The 26,403-nt window shown below is 33.6% G+C and overlaps 3 protein-coding genes across 4 annotated transcripts in view; 1 reads left to right on the forward strand and 2 right to left on the reverse strand.

The window, feature by feature from the left end:
* The window catches only part of LOC142334744 (uncharacterized), a 447,170-nt gene that overhangs the window by 33,536 nt on the left and 387,231 nt on the right, over positions 1–26,403 (forward strand). The gene's annotated exons all lie outside the window — the stretch shown is intronic.
* On the reverse strand, positions 4,525–14,853 carry LOC142335488 (uncharacterized). The gene is made up of 2 exons (XM_075384014.1): positions 14,680–14,853; positions 4,525–5,661 (listed from the first exon to the last, which is right to left on the reverse strand). Exons 1-2 carry the CDS (start codon positions 14,797–14,799, stop codon positions 4,594–4,596), a joined length of 1,188 nt encoding a protein of 395 aa, XP_075240129.1. The 5' UTR covers positions 14,800–14,853; the 3' UTR covers positions 4,525–4,593.
* LOC142334735 (sodium- and chloride-dependent GABA transporter 2-like) overlaps positions 16,221–26,403 on the reverse strand; it is a 26,436-nt gene continuing 16,253 nt past the window's right edge. For both annotated transcript variants that reach the window (XM_075383001.1, XM_075383000.1), the window contains exons 9-11: positions 23,316–23,453; positions 19,474–19,689; positions 16,221–16,650 (exon numbers count right to left, since the gene is read on the reverse strand). In XM_075383001.1, the coding sequence (XP_075239116.1) occupies positions 16,375–16,650; positions 19,474–19,689; positions 23,316–23,453 (630 nt within the window). In that variant the 3' untranslated portion in view covers positions 16,221–16,374. The remainder of the gene's footprint in view (positions 16,651–19,473; positions 19,690–23,315; positions 23,454–26,403) is intronic.

Genomic DNA, 26,403 nt, shown 5'->3' on the forward strand with positions numbered 1-26,403 from the left:
ATGGTCATAAATTGGCGCTAAGCAATTACCGCAAAAATGACATAATGAATGTAAACTTCAAGATATTGATTCAGAACACACGTAGTTGGAACCAAATAAAGCACGTGAGGACAATGTAATAAGGGTAAGTTTTGAGGACATCACCAAAAACAGACTATGAAGAAGATATAAATACACGCTCCTCTTCGTCCTTAAAACAAAGTATATTATCTGAAGCTGAAAAGCGTGTGCTTATTGTCACGTCAAGAAAATGCAAAATTTCAGCACTAAGCTTTAAAACTGGAAGTGATGAAAAAGAATTTGTACGTGTGGACCATCTGAATGATCTCGATGTTGAAAAACCCTATCAAAAGCAAGCTCGGCAAAATATCAATAACACTCGAGAGTGGAAGCGAGTTCATGATTGGATGGGGGAGGCCAGATTGCGAGCTGAAAGTTCTGAAAAAAATGTCTTCCAAAGAAAAACGCAATTGATTAACAAAAGCTTGTTTGCTGAAGCATAAATAAGAAGAACAACAGTAAGAATCTAAACTCAATATTTGCACGCGTAATGAATCAATATTTGTCTTGTAGTCAATGTTGGGGTCTTGATCGATCAATCTCAAGATGTTTCCCAAACGTTTTTGGTTTAGGTAAACGAGATTAAAAAAATGTGGGGTTTTGTATTGTTTTTTTTTCTGTTTAAGAAATGCTAAAGTTGAATATTAGTTTTGTTTCGTCAATGTTTTGTTCTGCAATTTCCGCGGAACAACAACAGCGAAAACAAGATATCTAAAAAAATAGGATGTTTTTCTGCGACTTCGCGGAAATACTTTTTGAGAATGCTTTTAAGAATAATTACGAAAGTAAGTACAATTGTGTTTCTGCGACTTCCGCGGTGATACAATTGAACAGGAGGAAACAGGTTTTTTTTCTGCAACTTCCGTGGAAGAGCAACCTGTAATAAAATTTCATCTACAGTTTAGTCAACACATTGGGACTTCCCCGATGTTTCATGACTGTTTAAATGAATACCATACGAAATTTGTTTCTCTTTTTTGGTTTTTTAAATTACATCTTGAATTACATCTTGAATCGTGAACCAAATTACAGCATCTCCTTTTTCTTTCTCGCTATTATAATGGTTTAGCGTGCGATGAGGTAAAATAGTTGGCCGAATGTCTAGTTTCTACTTTCTTTCTACTGCCAAATATAAGATTACTGAGCAAAAATTTCGACGAACTAATTCAATTGGTTTGCAAAAAAGAAAGTTTGGTAGTAGCTTTATTGCAAAATTGTTCCTAATCGAAAACTATCGTGAAGTTATTTAATGCAATCGGAAAAAGCGAGGAGGTGGCGTTGGAATCTACCTTAAAATTAATCTTGAAATTGAGGTATGATTTTGTGAAATCATCAAGGCTACACTTTTGCTTACAACTTTTGTAACTTAACACTACACCTCAGTTTGTGTACAAACCACCTAATACAAACGAAAATATTTTTACAGAAACAATGAATTTACATCAAGACAATCTATCCGAAATCTATAAGCGAAAATCATGTATTTTGCGGGGACTTCGAAATTAACTTGTTAAACTCTTTGTTGTCGGCATCATGGTTATTACAACTAATGAAGACTATGATTTTTCTCTGAAAAACCATGAACACACAACACAAGGACGAAGTTCTACTTCTCCAAAAGATTTTTTAATTCGCCAACTTTACACTTTATTGTGACGTTCACCAAACCGATATAATGAACCATTTTAGCGTTCTAGGCAAAACACATATAATAAACATATACCGCATGAGGTTTATTAGGTAAAGCGTTGTCAACTTCTTTTCACAAAAAAGCCGAATCTAAATAAAAACAAAGACGAGGGCCGGATTAAAATTAACTTAATGATGAAAAGAAGACATTTTACAAAGATGACATTTTACAAAGATAAAAGATGACATTTTACAAAGATTTCCATTTTCAAAAAACCCAAAATTCTTGGCTACGCTAAAAAAACAGAGAAAAAAAGTGAACAAACTGGTTAACAAATCGAAGAAATAAATTTGTCAAATTCTTTGTTATGATAACTCAGGACAAAAATGAAAGTTTGTAAATTCCCGAAAAATTCCAGAATAACGGAAATAATAACCAGCTCTGTGTGAATAGCCAAAAACTTGAACACATATAATGTAAATGTTGGTAAAAATTTTTTATCAGTTCTCCCGACCCATGTGAAACCAAAGAGTAATGATAAGTGTATTTCATCCCTTTCACTCGGACAAACAAGTCCTCTGAAAAATGCTAGATGTAACAGTAACCTTAATAACAGTGGATTTGAAGACATTATGGCTGTTAGCAATAAGTTTTTCAAATTGATCAATTCCGAAATACTTTGCGTTCTATCTTTTCTGATTAATAAGATGATTTGGGAAAGCAAATTCCCAAATAATTTTAAGAAAGTTAAAAAAAAATACCACTATTTAAATCAAGAAACCAACTATATTTTAGCAAATATTGTCCTATATCTTTGCTCCCTGTTATCAGCAAAATTAACGAACGAATTTTTTCTTTCTATAAAAATTTAATCTGTTGATCTCCAAGCAATTTGGTTTCCCAGAAAACTGAAGTACTGTAGAAGCAATTACAGATATTATTGAAAATATCAGAACTAATAAAAGCAAGGAAATAAAAAGGATCTGCACGTTCTTTGATTTGAAGAAAGTATTCGACACAAACTGCTTCTACAAAAGTATTCGACACAAACTGCTTCTACAACTGCTTCTACAAAAGCTTCTGCAGTTTGTGTTGATCACAAACTGCTTCTACAAAAGAGTGTGCAGTTTACGGTTTATGAGGACCGGTGATAGCAATTTTGAAAGACTATATTTCCAACAGAACACAATTTGTCATCACTGCAGCCAAACAGTCCAACTTACAAAAAATTGATACGGCGTTCCCCAAGGATCTGTGATAGGTCTCGTTCTTTCTTATATATCTAAATTATCTTCCAGAAAAACTTTTAGAGATTCAAATAACATATTTTCCAGACGACACATTAGTACTGCAGAACTACAAAACTGGTACTGGAATTTTACTTGCAAAAAATGGCAACTGGTTTGAAGAACATAAACTTACGCTTAACACGTCAAAGACACACATAGTTGAGTTTCCTTGCCATTCTGGCAACAGGTTTGTGTCTAATGGACAAGAAACATAAATTAGTCACAGTTCCAAGTACCCAGTTTTGATGATTGATAAGAAGCTGGAATTTGAAGCGGACATAAAAAGGAACTACAAAAGTTATAATACCGGTTGTGAGCACTATAAGATATTTTTCTAAAGTTTTTGACCGTAAATGGTTGATTGGAATCTGCATTGCCTTCATTCTACCACTTGTTCAGTACGGTGTATTAACCTATGGAACTACAATTCGAACAAAGATCATGAAAATTGAGAAAAGCCAAAGATTCATTTGGAGAACTATCATTAATTTGAAGAGAAACTATTAAGTCAAAAATTTAGGATTGAGGCAGAAATTAAGCACTGTGGGGGAACTTTACATATACGAATTTTGTAAAGTTTTTATAGGAGCATTAATTAGAGAAAGAGGCGGAACGAAACAATTTTATACGGAAAATTTTAATGAAGAAGTTAGGTTTTTACAATCAGATAAAGGAAGAACCAGTTAAAATTAAGCAAAACAACCAAAGAAAATACAAAGATGATACGTAACAAGGTGAGAAGAATTACTAATACGATTGTTATTGTAGATAGATGCATAATAAACAATTTCTTATGACTATATTTTGATACCGCCGAATCATTCTTACATAATTTTCGGGACAATTACATATGCGGTAGCAAAGATCTTTTCGGCTCCTTTTGGTGAAAAATAAGTTTATCAATATTCGTTTACCGTAACAGAATTGATTCAAAATTTAAAATCCGCTCAGTCGAGGCGTCTTTATTCGGGCTTCTCAAGCCTTTGATGTCCTTGTAAGTATTGTTTATGTTCTTGAAAATAATTTATTTGTTTATGCGATGCCATCAGCAACGTTTTTATCAACTAGCAGCAAATGTAAAAAACAAGTAAGTATTTTGATCATTTTTCTGATGAGCGCTGAGTTATTCAAAGAAACAATAAGTCAACCTAAAAGCAATACCAAATTTATGTATTAATTAAGCAGTTAATTGGAGATAATATATATTGTTGAATTACAATGATGACGCAGCGCATAGCTTGAATTTCGGCTTGCTTGACCGCCACCCATTTGAATTTGAATATAGTGGGGGAGGCTATTAATAGTTGTCAAATCTTGGATCTGCAATCTTGGATCTGCGATGATTCATAATAGATCAGAAAAATCTGCTGAAACAATATTTTGTTCAATATCTATTTAGTGAAGCAAGAAATAATCATTACTGCCTCTTAACGAACAAAGGAACGTGTGTTGCTTAACTTGTGCATCGTTACAATTTTAGAGATCATGCAAATCGAACAAAACTGTTGCTCTCAAGCTTTTACGTGACATTTCTGAAAATTAAAACAATTCTTGAAAATTTCATTCTACAAGCTATTGCAGTACAACTTGCTTGTATACTACTGCCAAGATTGTCTATATTGTGTTTTCAATGGACCACTTCATAATGCTTTCAGCTTTGTCGAAATGTCCCCGATAATAGCTTCGATCAGAAAGTTCGATCTCGAAATAGTCAGTGAGAGAACATTTTGTGATCAGTGATGACACACTGCTAATCCAGAGCTCTCTCCAACGCTGCTGGTATCGCACGCACAACTTTAAGTTCAAAGCCCACGCTGGAACTGATCCATAATTGCTAGTCACTGCGGAACCAGAATCTTTGCTTTCTGATTGGCCAGAATGATTATATACCGACCAATCAGAACTTCCAGTAACACTTCCAGTGATAGTTTTTCGACCATCCGATACCCTGGGCGAATCTGAGACCTGGTGAGGGTAGATATGTCGCGTTACACGGAGGCTCCACGAAAACCTAACAGAACAGCCCGGCTTGTTAGCTGCATCTTGATAGTAGGGCAAGAATTCATTCAACTGGGCACACTGAACACTGGGCTTGTCAGACCTACCGCATCTTTGAGTATTTCTGAAGCATAACTGGATATTTCGGAACCAATCTGGCAGACTCCGTTTCTCTTGACCATAATAAAAAAGACCCCAAGTTATATTGCATCCCTTGCCATTGCGAGGTTTTTTATGATAATACTTCGTGAAGTTATTGGTTGATGCACATGAAAACGGTTCACCGTCGCAAAATTTTCCTTTTCGGTCTGTCGCGTATTTGTAGCAAATAAAAACATCATTCCACCAAGTTGGTTTTTCTAAGTGAAATTCAAACTCTCTTCCTATTCGTGCCACCTCGTTTGAGTTCGGAATTGACTTTGACAATTGATCTTTAGTGTCATGCAACAAGTTTTCCACTATAATTTTGGTCCGACCATAGGGATGTCGGGCCAGAATGGGTTCGATTTGCTGCTTGATTTGAAAAAGGCGTGCCTGGTCTGGATGTGTGGGGAAAAATGGCGCCTCATATTTCTTTGTTCGTTTATTCACAATTGTCAGAAAATTGTTGCTGGCTGATTTTACATGAGGTGGTTGGTATTTGCTGAAATTGTCCGTATTGTAGAGCAAAGTCTTTCCTGTGATCTGAAATATAACCCGTTCTAATAACCCTGTTTTGAACACATTAAATCAAGAGATTACCCTAGACAGATTGTGATGCAATTTATTGTCTCACAGACGCCGTATATACTAATGTAATTTTAAAACTGTACAGCAATTAAAAAATCAATCTGATTGTCCCGACTCACTTAACTGGAGAGGAATTATATTCTCAAATGTGTTTTTTCTCTTTTTTTTGTTCAGTCAATTTTGGCCGATCGATAGAGGGTTGTGAGTGGTATGATTAGAAAGCCCGCCTAGTGTAGAATTAATAAATTGAAAAAAAAATAAATTGTCTCTTGAATTGAGTTATTTGAGTACCACAAAAGAATTGAGTACCACAAGGGTCTATATTAGGCCCACTTCTTTTCATTGTTTAATAAATGATTTGAAAACCAACAGCCCATGCTCGAACTTCGTTTTCTATGCTGATGATACTGCAGTTTACACAAAATCAAATAAAGCAAATGCTTGTCGGGAACATCAACAGATCTTATCTCAAACAGAAAACTGGCTTAAAATGAACAAACTTACACTGAACACGGATAAAAGTAAAACCATAACCTTTAAGACTAAGCATGAAAGAAGTGATGTCTTTAAAATGAACGGCAAGCGCCTTGAAAATATAAATTCTTTAAGTTACTTGGGCATAACGATTGACAGAAAATTATGTTTTAGAGAACACTCGAATCGCGTAGAAAATAAATTGGTACAATTTTGCGGACTTTTCTATAAATTGAGAAAAATTTTAAAGCGCAGCCAATTGATCAAGATTTTCAACGTTTATGTTAAACCAGTGGTTCAATACGGGATTCTAGTCTATGGTACTGCCAGTAGAGCTACGATGCAGAAAATCGATGCTAAAATTAATAGAATACTGAGAGTAATCTTTTTTGTTCAAATGTTTCACTCAGTTTCTCTCATCAGAGAGAAATACAAAGTTTTTTCGGCCCAGGAGCTTCATCTGTACGAAGTTTTTAAACTGATGACAGAATGCATAAGACGTGAAAGTTGCATCATGGACATAAATCACTTCATTACACAAAATGAACTGTCAAAACTGTGCTCATGCGAAAAACGAGTTAAAGCTGTCCCCCTTAATTCATCTTTTTCCAAAAACAGTCTGTCAAATAAAATCCGAAAACTCTTAATCATTTTTCTCAAACTGGATTCTAATTTTGTAACAAAAGTGAAAAATTTGAGCGGCGCACAGTTAAATAATTTTGCTCACGAAAAGCTAGAAAACTATTTTTTACTGTATGAACAACTCACTAGGTTGATTTATGGCTTAAATTAGAAAATTTATTCATCTAAAAGTATGACCAAATTGAAATCATTTTAACACTAACCTTCCTTGTTTTTTTTATCGCTATCACTTTAATTTTGATTTCCACTGAATAACTTTGAAATAAATACCATGAAATTCCTCTTCCGACTATGAGACGCCTGAAAACGGACCTTATGGTCTAATGGCGATCTTTCTGGTGCTCTTTTTTTGTATTGATCAACTGTGTAAGTGCTCTATTTATTCTGTAAAGACATCAGTAAACAATTTATTATTATTATTGAGGTTTATATTTATGTGAAAATTTACTGATTTTCTTTGTTTTTTTTTAAATACTTTCCGCGTTTTTACGAATTTTATGCCAATTTTGCTGAAAATATTTTAAAATTGTTAACGATAGAATTGTTGTTTGTATCTCTAAAGATAGAAGAGTGTTGTTGAACTGTTCGACCTTTTTTTTGGCTGAAATTAATGCAAAATTCAGCTTTTTATCAATTATGACACAAAGCTTCTTTAGGCCACTAACTATGTCTTTAGCTCTCTAATTGTCCAAATTGTCCTAATTGTCTAATTGCTTAATTAACGCAACTAAAAACTGCTAACACAAACACCCTTAACTCCAAAGAGGGTTGGTTTTACTGTCACTTCCTTTGAGAGTGTTCTTGAAGATAATTGTCCTAAATGCATCATTTATTGTTTATATACTTACTTTTTGTGTAAAATTAACCAAATTAAAAACATTTCGAGGAATTACGTGTTCTTATTGGACGAACAGCAATAGCAAGGCTAGTTTTGGTATAGTTCTTTTTGATTACAGCCGAAAGAGATTTAAGATTTTAATCAGTCGCAGTCTTTTATAAAATGTTCAAGCATTATTTTGTTTTGTTTACGTTAATTACAGAACAAAACTATCCAAACCAAGACGTTCAAATGAGAGGTCCATTTGGCCTCCTATGGAGTTTCAAGGTTTTTGAAACCTATCCAGTTTTTCAATCAAAAGCTTATGGTTGTTTTGTCCTTTAAAAATTCATATTTTCAAAATAAATGATGCATTATTGTGCTTTGCGACTTTTTTCTCCTTTGTTGTTCAATTTGTGGCTTGAGTTCATGCAAGACAGGAAAATTAGGTTTTAAATAATGTTTTTTTGCTTTGTTACTGATGTTTTTTGAGAATTAACTTCGATTTTTGGACCTTTGCTCCTCATTGAGGTTCTGTTTCTGGTCTTGTCACACTGTTCAAAGGTCCAAAATCACATTTTTGCATTGCAGAAAGAAGGCACATTTGATCACATCAGTTTTTCATTAAAAAAGATTCTGGATGGATTTTAAAGAACTTTTATTTTGTCTTTAGTTATAGTTCTATTTGTGTTCGTTCGACAAATTATGGACTACTGCTGGTCTTAGCGGCTTCTTTTGGATGAAAATGGAAGGACGTGTTTACTAAATTCAATTGATAGGTAAAAATTTCCAAGGCTTTGAAATCAAATGTTTTTAAGAAATACATAGACGTTTTTTTTATAAATTGCACTATGATGACTACTTCTCTTTTTTGTCTCCTTGTTTTACTAGTCTCATTAACTACAGCTCGCCTGTCAAAATTTTGGTGTTGTGGAAAGGAGCAATTCAACGTATCTAGTTTTTTTAGTGCGTTGTCTTTTGTTTCAACGGCTTCGAGAGATGTTCTTCGAAGAAAATTAATTTTCAATTTTTGCCTGTAATTGTCGTTTTTATAGACTTCTTAATAATGACAGATCTCAAGAATTTTCTGAAGATAAATAAAAAGAGTTATGCAATGATTTTGGCTGATAGCTAATGTTCTATGACTTTGAAATTAATTGTTTTTGAAAAAATAATCAGAGGTCACCTCTCAGAGCAATGATGTCGCGTAAGAACATATTTTTCTTTTAACGGAATAGATTCAGGTTTTCACGGCTTCGATGCCGTTTTTTCGCAAAATTTAGTTCAATTTTTGTTTTCGTCTTTTTGTTGCTTGTTTTTGTGGACGTAGGAAATATTCTGGATAAAGTATTCATTTGGAGGTATGAAAAAACTTTTTTACAGATTTCTGTTGTTGTCTAATGGTTGCTATTGTTGCAATTTTTTATTCTAAGGATATAAACGCATATTTCAACCTTGCCGTTTTTGTTCTCATTTGTCTATTTGTCACCGAGTTTCATTTTGGACCGTCACATCTTTTTTCTAGTGAAGTATAATATAATTTCTTTAGTTTTAGGTTATTTTTCTCGCTTTTTTGACTTTATTATGAAGTCTAAATTAAGTCTAAAAAATAGACCTTGTGTTTTGGATGTAAACAGTGTTTGTTGTTGTTTTCTGATTTTCTTGTCTGTCTTGTCTCGTAATCTTTGCGATTTCAGGTCTGAAATTGACCCTGTATCTAATGTGGCAATATTTACTTTACTAAATGAGTTGAGTTGGAAGCAACTTTTTTTGTTTATACACTGTTTATATTTGATCATTTGAATTTATAAAAGGATTTTTGTCTCCTCGTTATTTGGTAGACAATTGAGCCAAAATTGTCAATGAGTGGTGCTGGAACGTTATGTGCGAACGCACATTACAGAACTTCCTTCTCGGATCTAAAAATACAAAAATTGTACCGCCAAAAGTTTCATTTTTTATGTTAAATTAGGGTACAATACCATGAACTCTTGTTATTGGTGACCAAATGAGAGGCCTAAATTAAAATAGGCTTTCTTTAAATTAAAATTTGTAAATGATTTTGTTATTAAACCCCTATTTTGATGGTAAAAGAGACAACTACGAGGCATGGTCAAAGAGACAACTACGAACGCAATGGAGAAACTATTTAGAAAAAAATCACATGAAAAAATCGATGAAGCAGTAAAAATCAATGTCAAACCCCTGCATGTGAACAAAAATAACCAGCAAAATAGAGAAATTTTTATCAAACTCCGTTTTCTCATTCTACTTTGAATTTAGAGCAAAAATTTGCCACGCCTCAAAACTACTTGCATAATCGCTCGAATTCCTGTTTCAGCATAACCAAAATAGTTACTTCACTTTTACTTGTAAAATCATGAAAACTTGAGAACCGATCTTAAAAAAATACAGCGCCCCGATAGATATAAAATTTTTTGAATTAAAGGAAAACAGAGTACCTAAATAATAGCTCTTTAAAGGATGACGGCGCCTTTAAACATGTAGATACCAGATTTCATACCAATAGCCACATTGAGATCGCGGAGGATTAAAATTGTTTCTGTAAAAAACTTTTTCTGAATTTTTTTTGCGTCTTCTTGATTGTGAATTTTGGAATCTTGTTGACATCCGCAGACATATATTTTATTGTTCCGACCCCCAATTTAGTGGGGAGGGCGGAACTATATACTCAAACGGGTTTTTTTGTTCAGACAATTTTGGCCGATTGATATATTCGTCGTAGAGAGTTGTGAGTGGTATCGTTAAAAAGCACGTACATCCTAAAGTATGTAATTAAAATGTTTTTTTTCGAAATTTATTTTTTACAGGGAGTTATCAAGTTTTAAAATTTTGTGAATATTCGACAGTTTATTCATATTTTCAGTAGTTTTTGCTAAAATTTGGCACAATTTTGCAAATATAATTTTAAATAAGTTAAAAATTTTAAAGGTAGAGTGTTATTGTTAACGTTAGAAAGAGAAGAGCGTTGCTGAATTGCTCGATTCGAGTTTCTTTGGCTAAAAAATTGATAAAAATTTTCAGAATTCAGACTTTTTTCATCAAAAATTGCGCAAAATATGCATTTTTGGTCCACTTTGTTTAAGTATGCCAAAAACGGACACACCTTGAAAACGGTGACAAATCTCCCCACACTTCATAAGAACTATAGAAACTCCGCGCCCTATAAATGTCTTCAGGAACTATAATTTTGCCGTTTTTTTTTCAAAATTAACTCGATAATTATAAACAATGCATCATTTTTTTTTCAATATTTCACTCAAAAATTGGTCTGATTCGAAAAAATTTGGATTAGCTGGACATTTGATGAGCTCGCGGCGAAATCAGTGTTATGTTTGTTATTATCAAGGATTCTCAGAATTAACATTTTTTTAATTTTTGTTTCGATGCTGCCCTTTTTTCAAAATATATTGCTTTGTTTTTTAATATTAATTAATGACAAAATTCTTTCAACCACGGCCTCAATAATTACAGCTCTAATTTACGTAAAAATGTAACCAAATGTAGATATAGTTTGTTTTCAGAGAACCCAATGGTTTTTATGGCTTTGAAGAAATAATTTTTTAGTAAACTTTAACTGATTTCCTGTTTTGCCTTCAATTGTTCTTTTTTTTCAAGTGTCGTTTCAAAGTGTGTTCACTCAAAGATCAAAATGGCCTCTTCAAGAGGTGTAAAGGAACCTGTACGATGTATTCGGTTGCTTCCTAATATCTATTATGTCATTGAATGCATTTGTTTTGAAGAAATTTAAGTGATTTTTTGAAACAGTCAATGTTTTGTGTTATTTCTGTCGACTTTTAGCTTATTTTCAGTAAATACATGTCAATTTTCTTTCCTTTGGAATACAAACTAAAGTTGTGGAGAATTGTTTTATTAGAACAGGTACTCGGTTCTGGTACTACGAGCTTTCAATCAAATACATTTGTGCGGTTGGTTTTGTTTATTTGGTAAACTGTCACATCACTTAACAATCTAGCTGAAAATGCTCTACAATATTTTTAACTAAACGTAGTTATTGTTTTCATCACATACAATTTTTAGGGCTGCAACACCGTTCTCTTTCAGTATTTGGTAGAGATTTTTTTAAATTTCCGGGCTGTGTTTGTTGTTAATCTTTGTTTGTCGTATGCCAAATATTGGTAGGTCATCAAAGGTCTCAGTGTCCAACTACAGATACATAAATGAACTTAATAACTGATATAGGCATGTAGCTAATGGTTTTATTGGCTTTCAAAATAAATTTTTCAAAAAAAAGTTTTCAACTTATACATTTTTGTTCTGGTTTGCGATTTTTTTCGGTACTCTACAATGTTGTATCTTTTTCGTATTTTAGCCTATTGAGAGAATTTTTCAGTGTTTTGTTGAACCAAACAAAAATTTTTCTGTTGGTCAAGCGTTTTGACTGATGTCTTCATGTCTTAGACAATTTTTTTCAGAATAATTTTGTGAAACGTAGATGCTTTTAGTTTTTTGCGGTTCGTTTTGCTGTCGTTTTGAGATTGCAAAGAAGTTGCAAGATAAACTGTCTACTCTTTTAGTCGGAGTCGTTTTGCAAAGACTTTGTGATCTTAAAAGGAGACGCACATGCAGGTATAAAGTTCTTGCGGTTATTGTTTTATAAATTTACTTGCTTCAAAACTATGGTTTCGTAAAGTTGTTTGTGAACTTTTTTGGCCCAGCTTGTATTTAGTGTTTTTTTTGTCTTATAACTTAGTCTCACTAGTAACAGGCGCAATAAGTTTTTGAAGAAGTCGCAAGACTAGCTCTCTAGTCTTTTAGTTGAAAGCTTATGTTGGCTATGAACTTTGAAATTATTTGTTTTTTAAAAAAAGACAATGGATTTCTGAGATTTTACAATCTTATATCTGTTAACTTGTCGCTTAGCTTCTGAATGGACAAGTCACATCCCTTATCTATTGAATTACAACTTGCTCTTTACAACGGCTTTATTTTCCTCAAATAGTCTTTGTTCTTGGTACAACCAATTTTCATGAAAAATTCGTGATTTTTAAACATCCTCCCATTTTTGTAGTTCTTTGTTTTCTTTTCATATTATCACAATGATGTGCGGTCCTCTGATCATTTGAAAAACAAACTGCAATATGTTTTTATTGAACAGCCCAATGATTAATTGGCAGGGACATTGTTGTTCAACAAATTTTCTATGCAACTTTTTGGTGCAATTTTTTTAGTGCATTTGAGCATTTTTTTCCTGTGTTTGTCGTTCTTTTTGTAGTCGTATGACATATCCTGGATAATGAAAGGTATCAATGGCTCTCTATGGAGGCGTACAAGAATCTCTCAATGATTTCATTTGATGAATAATGTTTCTAATCAGTATGACATTCTCTTTTCAAAAAAAGTAACAATTTAAAAAAACTTTTCTCTGTTGATACTTTCTTGTCGACTTGAACCAAGTCGCATTGAGGAAATTTCCCTTTTTTTAATGACGTACAATTTAATTATCTATGTAAGTTTTGTTTGACGCCATTTTGATTTGGTTATTAATGGTTTTCAAAAAATAAAAGAAGACTAGCAGGGATAATAAAATTGCAACAAATTGCGTTGCTGCAACAGAAAAAAAGAGAAGAGATAAAAAGGGAAAATAAGTTTCCTAATTTCGAAAAATAAATTATATTTGTGTGCAACTTCAGTCAATTTCCAAACCTAAACTTAATTTAGTTTCAAACTGAAAACTATTAATTTTAATGCTAATTTCAGCTAAGAATCGCTCTAATCCACTTTGATAACCTATTGCACTATGACTTAAAGATCGCGCTTATTTTTGTTTAACCCTATCAATTTCGGTTTGCTCTTTTGGCATTGATCGTGTTCCCTACCTTGCGTATTTCTTTTTGTCAAATAATGTGAGAAACATTCAGTTCATACAGTGAGCTAAGTTACACCTCAAACGTGAAAAACGTGATAAAATGGTGATGGGAATTTAAAAAGAATAGCAGTAAACGTCCTGACACATTTCAGAGAATGTATGTGAAGAAAAAATTCACTGTATGTGAACAAAAAATGACCAGCAACAAAGCCAAAATTTTATGCAAACTCCTTTTTCTCAATCTACTTAGAAATTAGAGCGGAAAATTAATACGCCACAAAACTAATTGCTTAATCGCTCAACTTCATTTCATCGTAACTTCACTCGTCACTTCACTTTGACTTCAGAAATCAAGAAAATGCGGGATTAGATCTTAAAAAACAGAATTCAAATTCTCTGAATTATTTAAAGTATTCAAATTGTCTGAATTAATAATAAAAATGGAGAGCGCCGTAATAATAGCCATTGAAAGGCTGACAGCGGTTATTACGCCTGTAGACAAACACAGGTGAAAGGAGTTTTTGATCTTGAAATAATTTTTCTTTGATGTCTCAATAAAATCTTGTTTGGGAAACTTGTTTATCTTGATCTGACCTCTCTTTGTTATCTGTTTCGAACAGTTCTTCATATTTTTGGGCTACTCGGTGTTTAAAAATTAAAGAGTAAATCATTTGATACAGTTTGTGATATTGATTTGTAAAAATTAACATTGCTGGGTTATGGAATCAATTGATTTTTTTGTTCAGTTTCGAAGGTTTTTTAATAATATTATGGACTACTAATCAACTATTCGTGAATTAAGGTTTTGAAAAGAGATTCTGCGCTGTCGATTTCTTTCTATATCGAACTTCAGTTTTATAATTTATTTAACTGCAAATTATCACTGATGCGCAATAGTATGTTTTGACATTTTTCAAATTCTCGATTAATTCAAGTTTATGGCACATAGATTTTTGATTAATTGAATACTCTGATTTTAGGACGTTTGCAGCTGAGATTTCAGTCACCCGGATTGTCGATATGTCAGTGTTTTTAGCGTTTAGTGTCGCAGGAACAGCGCTGACAAACAATGAACACCCACTGTACAGCGCTTATTGGTACTAAATACAGCTTTCTAATTTATTTTCATTTTTTCCGATCCTGATAAATGCGCCATTTTTTTGGGATTCAAGAAATGTAGATAACAAACCTCCAACGTGTGGTTTGCACTTCTCTGCAGATTAAAATCAGCATCTCCGTTTATGCCTCCATTGAAAGTAAAGGATGTTTGATAAATTAGAACAACCAGCCATACTGAACAATATGTCATGTTTGAAAATGAAATGAACTCCAATGGCAGTTCAACGTTGATGTAGAATCTGCCTTTTATTGCTTCATTTGCGCATCAAATATCAATTTTACGCCTTCTAAACAACTGCAGTTTTGATGAAATGTCAGCAGTCTAAGCTGAAAATGTTGTGGATTGCAACTCGAAAGAATTGATTTGATAGGGAAAAAAAAGAAAATTCGTTTTGCAGATCCAAAAGTATTACACAGCGAATGACCTTTTCATTCGGATAAGCTCCCGAGCTTTCTACCATTCAACTAAGAGATCTGTCTTATAAAACAGCAGGTAACTTATTCAATTGTCCGCACAAATTCGCAATTATCTGCTTTCGCAAAAAATCTTTCGGTGGTGTAAACGAAGTATCGTGGTTTTCAATTAATACAAGTGAACGTAACCGGAAAACTTTGCGCCAAATCGAGTAACAATTCTTCAAAATTATTCCAGTTAACATAACCGACAATTATAGAACGAATTGCTCTTGAACCAGATAGGGATTGTATCTTTTTCCAGACAGGCCAGGGGGTCGGGAGCCATAGCATCACAAACAGTCCGAAAATGACATTATTATAATCAAATGTAGTCCCACTAACACGGTAACTTGAAAGCATGAAAAAAATGTCGGCAGACTTTTTGAGAGTGTAATAAAACATTATTATAGCCGATTTGGATCTATTGGTTTAGTTGTTTTTGTTTCACGGGCGTTTTGTCTTGATTTCCTGGAACAAAAGAGTCAATTTTCCTGGTTCTCATTTGAGACTTTCAGATATTTTTCTCAATGATTCGGATATCATTGGTTTAAGATGGAGGATTCGCGCCATATAGGTTACCGTATCTCTTTGTATTCCATTGGGTGAGTTCTATAAACTTTTCTGCTCCTGAATGAATTTCCCCCTTTTGAACGAAAAACGTACAATTAAATTCGCCCCCCCCCCCCCCTTAGTGAAAAAAATGATTATTGATTAAATTCAGAATATCTCATTGACCTAAATGAGTCGATTTTTGGTGCTAAGAAAGTAATTTAATCTCAGTTTTATTCCTTTCCACCTTCCAACTTCTATATTGAAATCTTGGTAACTAAAAATTTCAAAATGATCTAAATCGGTACAAATTTTTGATGCATTAAGTTGTGCAGAGGGCATCGCTCAACTCCGTGTGACGTGGCTCATTACGCTGGACAAACTTTTCAGACAGATGAGAGGAGCCGTAATAATAGGTTACTACACCAAATGACTTCACATAATCCAAGCATTGACATTTCACTTGAACTTTACTTCATCCTTTCGCTTAAGTTTAACTCAATTCCCTTAACTCTAAATCTGAAAGTCAGAACATCATTACTTATGTGCCTATATTTTTTTCATTCTCTCAGTTCTTTCGCTGATTTGACGGCTGATAAAAAGTGATGAAAGAAGCAAAAAAATCTAGTTACAGCTGAGATAAAACATGGGTTGATATAGATTACACGCATTCGCCACAATGAAATATTATAAGGTCAAGAGATTCATACATAAATTTACAAACTATAACTTTTTTATTATGTACAATTGCAAATTAGTATTAGCACTTTGAAGTCTCCAGATGCAATGACGCAGTTTGTGGAGCTAGTGGTATCTGCTGCTGAGGTTGAGTGGACGGCGAACTGTGACTCCTTCTTCTACTGCCAATCAAGTAGGTGACAACCAGGTGGTAGATTGCATAACCGGGTATCCATACCAGGGCAGTCACGATAAACACCCAACCTACCAGCTGTGCCCACAGAGGATAAGTGTAGTCCGCATATTTGAATTCGGAGGGGGTTGTGGCCTTCTGGTAGATTGCAAACATCAGAATAGCCTGAAAAATCACAAAATGTCAGCTTTAATCTAGGTTAAAAGACCCTGATGCAGTCACTTCGGAGATCAGGCTTCGGAGTTCACGTAATTTTTACAGTTACGCGTATTTTACGTCTTTCTCAATCATTGATTTCATCAGAGCAACTGCACTATCGAAATCTGGCAATTTACAACTTTTGCGTGGGTGTTTGAATAGTAATAAAGCTGCATCCAGAACCGAAATAACATCGGAAAGTTGGTCAAAAATACAAACGATGTCCTTTCCGATATTAATACATAATTTTTAGATTGATTGCGTCAGCGGACTTAAATCACAACGTTTACCATTGTTAAGGGAATTAAGATTAAAACAAATAAAAGAACGAACGGCTACGGATGCTTCAAACATCGCGGAGATGGAGTATTACATTAAACTTAATTGAACTAGAAACATAACCGGCTAACGTAGGACGAGTTGCTCTCTAAGAGCATGTGTGGCGATGGCTTTCGTTGTAGCTAGCTTACGCTAAGGGAGGCTCAACTCAATGCCAGAAAATAGCCGAAATAGCTTCGTGGATCTGCAGATTCAAAAAAATGAACAGTGAAAATGACAGACCAAACCAAAAATATCCGCCTTCTCATTGAAGGCTGATATGTTAAGGCTGCCATAACCTTCATTTAGAGTGACAAACACCCATTTGACCTCATCTTTGAATTAGAAAAATAAAAGTCAATTTCAAAGTGAGGAAGTCATTAGTGAGGTAAGTCAAGTGTGACCAAAATTTAATCACGCAAAAAAAACTCGCTCCACTAAGAGCAAAAAATGACATCACGCACGCACTTCAGTTGAAATTGCATGAACGAATGAACAAAAAGCAGATTTGAAGTGGTTGTGACGTCATATGGTCGTAACAAAAATCTTGACGACGAAATTAAAAACATAGCTGGAAGAATTCCGGAAGCCACTCGAAGAGTCAAAATTTCAGGAAAAAAATGCAACTGAAGCCATTAGCTTTTGAATTAAACCATTAACTCACTGCCTCCCCGGGTCTGATCTAAAAATTGGTGAAATTTCAACCACCGTCACCAAGAGAAACAAAATGATGCAAAAATTTATATTATAGAAAACGTTTGGTAACGTGAAAAAAGTCCAAAAAAATTAGGATGGTCAAAACACTGTTAAGCTGAAAAAACTGACAGTGCTATCAATTGGCCTCAAATAATTCATGACTTTAACCTCAAAAAGATAGCGAAAGCAAACGGCAGATAAAAATCTCAAGAGCCAGGTTCAATTTTTCAAAAAAGAATGCTCAAATTTAAGAGTCAGAAAATCACCCTAATTAGATTTCAAATCACTGCTATAAAGACAGAAACAACTCATAACTCTGCCTTGTTGTATATATTCGAGAAAAGATTCCATACGAATTCAAAAAATTAAATTAACCATAGGAAAGACATAAGCATCAGAATAACATTCAAAGGCAAAAAATCGTTTAAAAACAATACTAAGACCGGAAGAAAAATGCAATAAATTGTAACAAATAGAAGTTTTGGATCAGTCATCCTAGCAAACAACCAGTACTGCCTTATGTTGAATGAAATCAATTGCAAACCAAAGAAATGACGAAAACATAGGAAAAAGCTGAAATCATTCAATTTTTTTAACAACTGAAAAAATCAATACAACGAAAATAAAAGTAGATGTCAGGACAAAGCTGGAATGATACAGACTAGACTGTGAAGAATTTTGACACAAGGTAAGTCACATCGTAACAAAAAGACACTCTTGATTTTTGAAAGTTAAAAATCAAATTAAAAAATCAAGAAAAACGAATACATTTCATTGTTCAGCAATCGAAATATGGAAAAGACAACGTATCATCCGAGACAAAAATCCATCCTCCTGAACAGAACAAAAAAGAAAAAGCAGAATTCAAACATACGAAACAATGAAACATTTTGCAAAAAAATATCAAAAAATTTTTGAGAGTGCATTTATGAAAAAAATTTCAACCGTTTTTCAAAAACTTAACGCTGAAAAATGATCGAATTTTTATTGAAACAAAATTAAAGGCCCTCATGTCACACGAAAGTACTAATTCTCGCAATTAAAACCAAAATACAAACAAAACCTGAGAAAAATTGGAAAACTACCAAAATCGGGTTAGCATATGTACAATTTTATAAAACAAAATTACATCGAGGTAGGAGGAGGCGTTGAGTATATGAATTATCGAAGGGAATTTGCCATATTAACTGACTTTTGACAAAAAGACGGCTGAAAGATCCAAAATTGAAGAAATTATTAGAAAAAAAGCCAAAAATTAACAAACAAAATCGAGAAATGTGTGCCAATTTTGAACTTCATACGCATTTTCAGGCTCTGCAAAACACTGCGGTATCAATTTCCGAGTTTTACATTTCAATATAGCATCGAATAAAAATTATTTCTACAAAAAACCAAATTACAAGCAAAAACACTGGGTCACTTAGACGAAAAAACGGCTAAAAACGGTTATCTTTATGTACCATTCAGTCAAAAACTACTTTTCAAAGTCAAAAAGTCATTCACTAAACAGAGCGCATGATAAAAAAACTTCTCTCGCTCAGAAAAAAATTAGTTCACACGGCAGTTATACTGACTTTCGCTTTTAGGTCAAAACATCGTCTGAACGAATACTTCCGGTAAAAAAAACCTTAAGAAAACCAATACTCCTCTTCGAGTCGTAAAAGAAACCAAGAGAAGGCCAATAATAGCCCCAGCTATCGCTGTGCGGCTATTAATAACCATTAGGCATAAAATCAAATAAAGTGACATGACTGAACAACTATGCATATTACTCACAGTTATTATGAGCGGGGACACAAATGTCCAGCAGAAGTTGAACCAAGTGATAACAGGTGATTTGAAGCCGACCATGGTCTCAATGTCCCGCTTGTACTTTCCCCAGCCTCCTTCGTAGAAGTACATGAGAGGTGCTATCTGACAGAGTCCTATTGTTAGGAATATGAGACCACTTGCTCCGTAGCTGTCCCATAGATTGAACACGTAGATTCCACCCTGTAAGTTACAAAATGGCGCTAACAATAGATACGTATTGTATAGCAAATATGTCCTCTATAGAGCATAAAAACACAGCCGGAATAGATTGTTTGAATGATTGAAGTAACATAATCCCCTCAATTATTAATTTTTCTGCTCTATTTTTATCAACTACTTTATATTATTATCATTATTACGAGATCTATCATTACTTTAAAAAAAAATTTAAAAAATAATAATAAGGAGGCTTGCTAATGTGCAATGGCACATAATGTTCCGACCTCAGTGATCCAGAATCTTGTCCCTATCGTCTACCAATTGAAGAAGAGATGAACTGCTTTGAAAGAACTAGTCCATATTTTTTTATTTAAAATTTTGATTACAAGTTAGATCGAAATTCTTTATTTTACTGTAATCAAGCACCAAAAAACAAAAAAAGACATGAAATGAGCTCTAATGAAACATCTCAAATTAATAAAAAAAAACGCAATTTATCATAGGAATAACAAATTTTACCGAAAAGAAAATTGAGAATCAAAACTCAATATTTATCCCAACTTCAACCCGAATCTCAAACCGTAATAGAAAGAGTAAGTAACTGCATGTAACACCTGGCCTCTAATAAATTTCGATTAGATTTTAAATTCTCATTTTAGACTTATAAGTCATTGAAGAAGTAAAAAAAACCTCTGCACGCAATTGTAAATTTAAACGGAGAATGCAAAATCTGATCAAATTCAAATAGAGGATATTCAATTTGCTTTATATCCCTAGAATCAATACTAAAACAACTGAAATGGCAGATACTAAATCGAATCTAAAGCCATTTCGCAATATATAAGACAATTTTATTGAGTAAAAAAAAGCTAACCGATCTTATTTAGACAAAAAAGCAATAAAAATAAAGTTGTTTCTGGGAGATTTATTTGAGATTTATTTCGAAAAAATGATAAATGTTAACTTCTATACTTCTTGTTTTTGACGTTTGGTACAATTAGAGTTAAAAAAACTAATTTTAACAAACGTCAAAAAAGGAGGAAAAAAATATCATGTACAGTCTCAAGTAACAACTTCATTTTTTGTCTCGAAAACATTTCGATTTAAATTCCAAAAAACCGACTCCGATTTTTAATTCAGTTTGAAAACGGTTGAAAAAATGATGACCTCTAAACTCACTTAATCCAAATGGACAATGCAAATTCAATTATAGGTAACCAAAGCTACATAATCACAAGCTATTTCTTGAATGAGGTATGCCAGGATTGCCTCTGGAAAACAATCAGAATTGTTATAACAAATAAATGATAGAAGCATATCATCAAACAAAGATATAAACATATGGATAAAAACGCGAAAAAAGAAAAATCTTCGATTAAGCTCCAATTTCCAAAATCCTGGTCTTTATCAAAAATAAAAACCGAACACAATCTCGAATAAAAAATCAAAACTTAATACTATATGAACAAGCCAACACGCTTGAGTATGAAGCAGCTAAAAGAGAATAAATTAGAAGTCGTCAAAACTAAATTGATCCGCAAACTTTTCCCGTAATTGTCGTTATTTTTGAAAAATATTTTCAAAAATTTGCTTGTCAAAATCCGAATTTGAATTTACGAAATTATTTGCCTTCATTCTCAAATAGATGACTAGCAAACAGCGAAAAGGAAAATCAGATTCATATTTTTCTCATTATGCACTTATGAAGAGATCATTGAAAGGGATTGAAGGGCGAAAAACGGTCATTATTCAAAATTCGTTTATTTTCAAAAAAAGTTGGTGTCTGTTGATGAAAAACCTTTAGATATAAACTGAAAAAAAGTATAACCAACCTTTAACGTAGTTCTGAATTCACTGAAACTGTTCAATACTCAAAACTGTGGCAAAACTACAAAAATATATCTGTAGTCAAAACTCAATAATTTAATAAAAATTTTAACGAAACAAATAGTTTCAATTTAATCAATCAAATAAATTACAGCACAGAACTTTATTGAGATTCATTTACAGCCCGTGAACTTCAATGGGACCAGCCATCAATTGCACTCAGTACCAAAAAATCACTGATAATAATGGACAATGTACGAAAAAGGAAATTTTTAGTTTTAAATTCAACCAAATAATCAGTCGCCCATAAACCACTTCAACCAACTGCATACCCTCACCAGTAAAGGAAGTGAATCACAATCAGTGAACCTCGCCAGATATCACGAGACAGAAAGCATAAGAAGTCAAATGGCCGGAAAGAAATAAAAGAACAAAAAAATGGCTCTAAAAAGCGAAAAATCTAGATCCAAATATAAATCTGTTTCATTCCAAGAAACCGTGACGAGACAGAGAAGAGCCTCAATATTGCGTCAGGCTTATTACAACCTAAAATTATTGAAAAATCTAACATAGTTTACAAAAATAAACAAAGTTTTGTTTAAAAAAAATCCTCAAATATTTGAACAAAATTTGGGCGAAAAGTCAAATATTCACAAAAACTTTTAAACCTCTATCTCTTCGAAAAAGACGAATTTGATTTTCCACTCTAATCTTGACGGGCTTTCTATTGATACCACTCACAATTCTGTACGATAAATATATTGATCGGTCAAAATTGAATGAACAAAAAACCCAGTTGAGCATGTAGTTCCTAAGTGGAGTATCGGGACAATAATTGTTATTTTTTCAAGAGTATCTTTTTTTAACGTACTCTAGCGAATTTTAACGACACAATGTCGTGTTTTTTTTTGCAGAAAAAATGATGTACACAAAATGCAAATAAGGATCATGATCCACCAGTTGAAACCTTATTTCCAACATTTTGTTGACAATAGACGAAACAAGCTCCGTTTCGTTAATTTTGTTCATAAATTAATTCAAATCATTTTAATAGCTAATATGATATCTGGAAATTTTAACCATGATTTGACTATGTTTATTATAGCGGAAACGTTTGTTAATTAAATATTAGTGATATGTGCCTTAAACAACCAGCAGAACGACTATTAAAATTGCTACAAACTTGGTTTGGGGGCAGTTGAATTCTTCCCTAACGAGCAAGTGATCATGAAGGCAGTCCAGTCAAATATGATTTAAAAATTCACAGACAAAATAAAGTCAAAAAAGCATATTTGATACTGCTCTTAGACTTCTAAAATCGAGTAACTCGTAATCATAACTACGCACGGGTTCATGTATTGTTTTTCATGTTTGAAAAAAAAAACAGCAATGAGAAACATAACCGACCAAAGTCGGGAAAAATGCTCTGAAATGACAGGCGAGTGGTTAACTGTTACGTGTTTATCACTGCGCTACCTGTTCATCCTGTTCTTGAAGACGAAAATAACTATCATAACTATCAGACAAAAATCGGTAGTTTGAAAAACTGCATTAAAAAGAGCAACCGCTTTATATGCTATCATTAGTGTCCCTTTTGAGCATCACCTGATATTGCCAGCAACCTCTATCGATAATTGCTACAATATAATTGCCACAAGCTTCATTCGAAAGCGATCAATCAGTATCGAAGCATGAATTCACAATCCTCATAAAATTATAATTGACGTATATTCGTGTAACTTTTTATTTCATGACCAATTTTTTCATGTGCCCTCAATCAAGAACCATCGGTCGAGAAAAGGATAAGGATGCAATTGTACCTTGGTGACCATAGAGAGTCCGATGAGGAATTTGAAGAGGCAGACGATGAGAGTGAAGAGTGCCTGTCTACACTGAGTTCGTCTGAAGTGAGGGAACACATCCAACAGCGAACAGATGAAAGACTCCACCGCCGCATACTGAAACATTGCGCCACTTCATCAACACTCGTCATACTTCATATCTTCAAATTAGAGTGACATATTGAGCACTTGGAAACATTATGCAAACGTACAAGAGCAGATAGAAGGCGAAAGACTTGATAAAAAGTAAAAATTGAGAAAAACCAGTCACTTTTTATACACATTAGTATTTTCTTTAATTTAGTCATAATTAAGCAATGAAAGAATGCGGGGTTATTGGTATCAACCCTCACTTGGTGCTTTTATCTGATTTTTTCAGTCTCGTTAAAAAGTAGTCTAGAAGGAATATCTGAAATCAAATTGAATAGCCTAACTCAACCTTTACACTGAAAATTGTCGACGCTAGCTCATTGAGGTGAAGCATATTTGCGCAAGTTTGCTCTTGTTGTTCGTATATAACACTGAAAAAGCAAAATTAACTTCAAATATTCAACGCAAAAAAAAATCTTGAACCACATGAAGACATTGATAGGATAGATATGCATCAATGATTACGGGACTTAGTTAGCTTTCCAAACAATTGATAACATAAACGACTAACGTCGGGCGAATTGCTCTCAAACGACCGGCGAGCGGTTGGCTTCGTCAGTAGCTAGCCACGGTTTAGTGAGGCTAGCTTTAGATTAATTGATGGGGCAAAAGGTGAGCGAAGCGGGGTGCACAGAAGCGTGGGTCCAAAAACGGATTGGGGGGACTGATGTGGGGGCGGTGGGTGGGTAGGGGTGTGGGATCCATTTCTAAGAACCGCCCTTCATACCATAACTATAAGTCTCCATAACAGTTTCTGTTAATCGCATACTTGAAGACTAGGTGGCTGAACGGCCAAACTGGGCGCTATCTCTTTATCCCTTTTCTGAAGACGAAAGTCAAATGGGTCAGACGAAAAATCGGTCAAGCGAAAAATTGCATAAAAAAGACAAACAGGATTAAAATATTTGCTACAAATAGCTTCAAAAGAGACAGAGAGAGAGAGAGAGAGAGAGAGAGAGAGAGAGAGAGAGAGAGAGAGAGAGATAGTGAGAGAGAGATAAAACATGAACTAGAAAGAAGGCAGAAAACCCCAACCGACAGAGAGAAAAAGAGACGAATATTTTCCATGATGGGATTCGGCTCTGCAACTTCTAGTTTTCAAGCCTTGTTAGTAAATAAATCATACAGAAAACAAAAGAAAAAGCAAAATCAAAAACAGAAGTTTTCAATTTTGCAATAAAAAAGTTCAAAACCATTTTTTGTCTCAAAAGAACCCATCTCCAAGACTTAAGAGTTCTCGTTGGCCAGTAATGGTCGTTAAATTCAGAAAAGGACAAAAAAAATTGAAAAATTTTGGAAACAATTTAAACCAAATCTTGCTAAAATACAAGATATTAATATGCGAAGAACCAATTCATTGTCTCAGGAGACTATTCAGTATCCTTGTTTCAAGCCTGAAATAGTTTCACTGGCTTATAAAAATCAATATACTTGGAACATAAAAATTTTCCCAAAATCTGAAAAAAAAATTTTATCCAACAATTACTAAAACCGGAGCCATAAAAAATGATCAACATTCCATCAACTCTAGAAACTAAGCACCAGTTGATTATCAAGGTTTGGAGGAGTTCCCATGGCCACTGGTGCGGGAAATATTTCAAAAACATGAAAAAATGCAAATAATTTAAAAAATTGCTAAATTCGTGATATTAAAATCTTGAAAAAACATTCACTTACATCTATAAACTCTGCAGTAGCATATTATCAAACTCTAGAAGAAGTTCCATGGCTCTTGAGGCTAGAGAAACATAAAATATGACAAAAACAATTAAATTAAATTAACTTGTGATATTAAAAATTGAAAATTAATCCATGACCAGAAGAAATTTTCCAGTAGCTTATTATCAAACCCGAACTGAGGTCTGCTGGCCCTTGAGGCTCAAAACACCTAAATAATGACTATGTCAGAAACTTTTTAAAAAAATGGTGAAATATGTAAAAAAAATTTAAAATTCTTGATGTTAAAATTATGCCAGACATTCCATTACATCTAGGAAATACACAGTAACCTATTTTCAAACCATACAGGAGGTTGCGTTGTTCGTGAGGCTGAGAAACCGAAAAAACGACAAAAATTTTCAAAAAATTGAAAAAGCAAGTTTTAGCAAAAAATTGCTAATATTTGTGACATTAAAAAGTTGAAAAACTATCCCATGGCCAATAAAAAGTTGTCAGTAACTTATTATCAAACCCGCTAGGAGGTTTTCTGGCCCCTGGGTCTCGAAAAATCTTGAAATAAATAATTGTCAAAAAACTTGAAAAAAATTTCACGTTTTGTCAAAAAAATGCAAAAATTCGTGATTTTAAAATGTTGAAACCATTCCATTACAACTAGAAACTATGCAGTAACCTATTATTATAATCTAGAGGAGGTTCCTTGACACATAGGGCTAATAAAAATCAAAAGATGTCAAAAATTGTCAATAAATTGTGCAAAATATTTTCGCATAAATTTGCGTGTTCATTTATAGCGATAGGTTGTTCGTCAGTAGCTGGAAACGGGGGGGGGGGGGAGGAGGTTGATGGGGGTCATAAGTATAAGTCTCCAAAACAGTTTGAGCTGAAACAGAGCTGAAAGGCTCTAAGAGCACTTAATGCCCGCTGGGCGCTACCTGTTTATCCCGTTTTTGAGGACGAAAAGTCAAAAGCGTCAGACGAAAAATTGGTCAAGCGAAAAATCGCATTAAAAAAGACCGACAGGACTAATATAATAATTACAAACTTCGTTTGAGAGCAATTAATAAAATGTATGTGATTAATTTGACCTAAGATTAACGTAAAACATAGCCCGCAGATTGCCGGATGATAACTGTCGGTTGCCCCCTTGCTCACTTTGGGACTGCAGCAGGTAGAAAAATGAAATAGAGTAAGTAGTCATTTTTTAAGTATCAAAGTGTTCTAATTTTTGGGTTCACAG

The sequence above is a fragment of the Convolutriloba macropyga genome, chromosome 2 (genome assembly GCF_964194025.1).
Source record: "Convolutriloba macropyga chromosome 2, txConMacr16.3, whole genome shotgun sequence".
NCBI classification, from domain to species: domain Eukaryota; kingdom Metazoa; phylum Xenacoelomorpha; order Acoela; family Convolutidae; genus Convolutriloba; species Convolutriloba macropyga.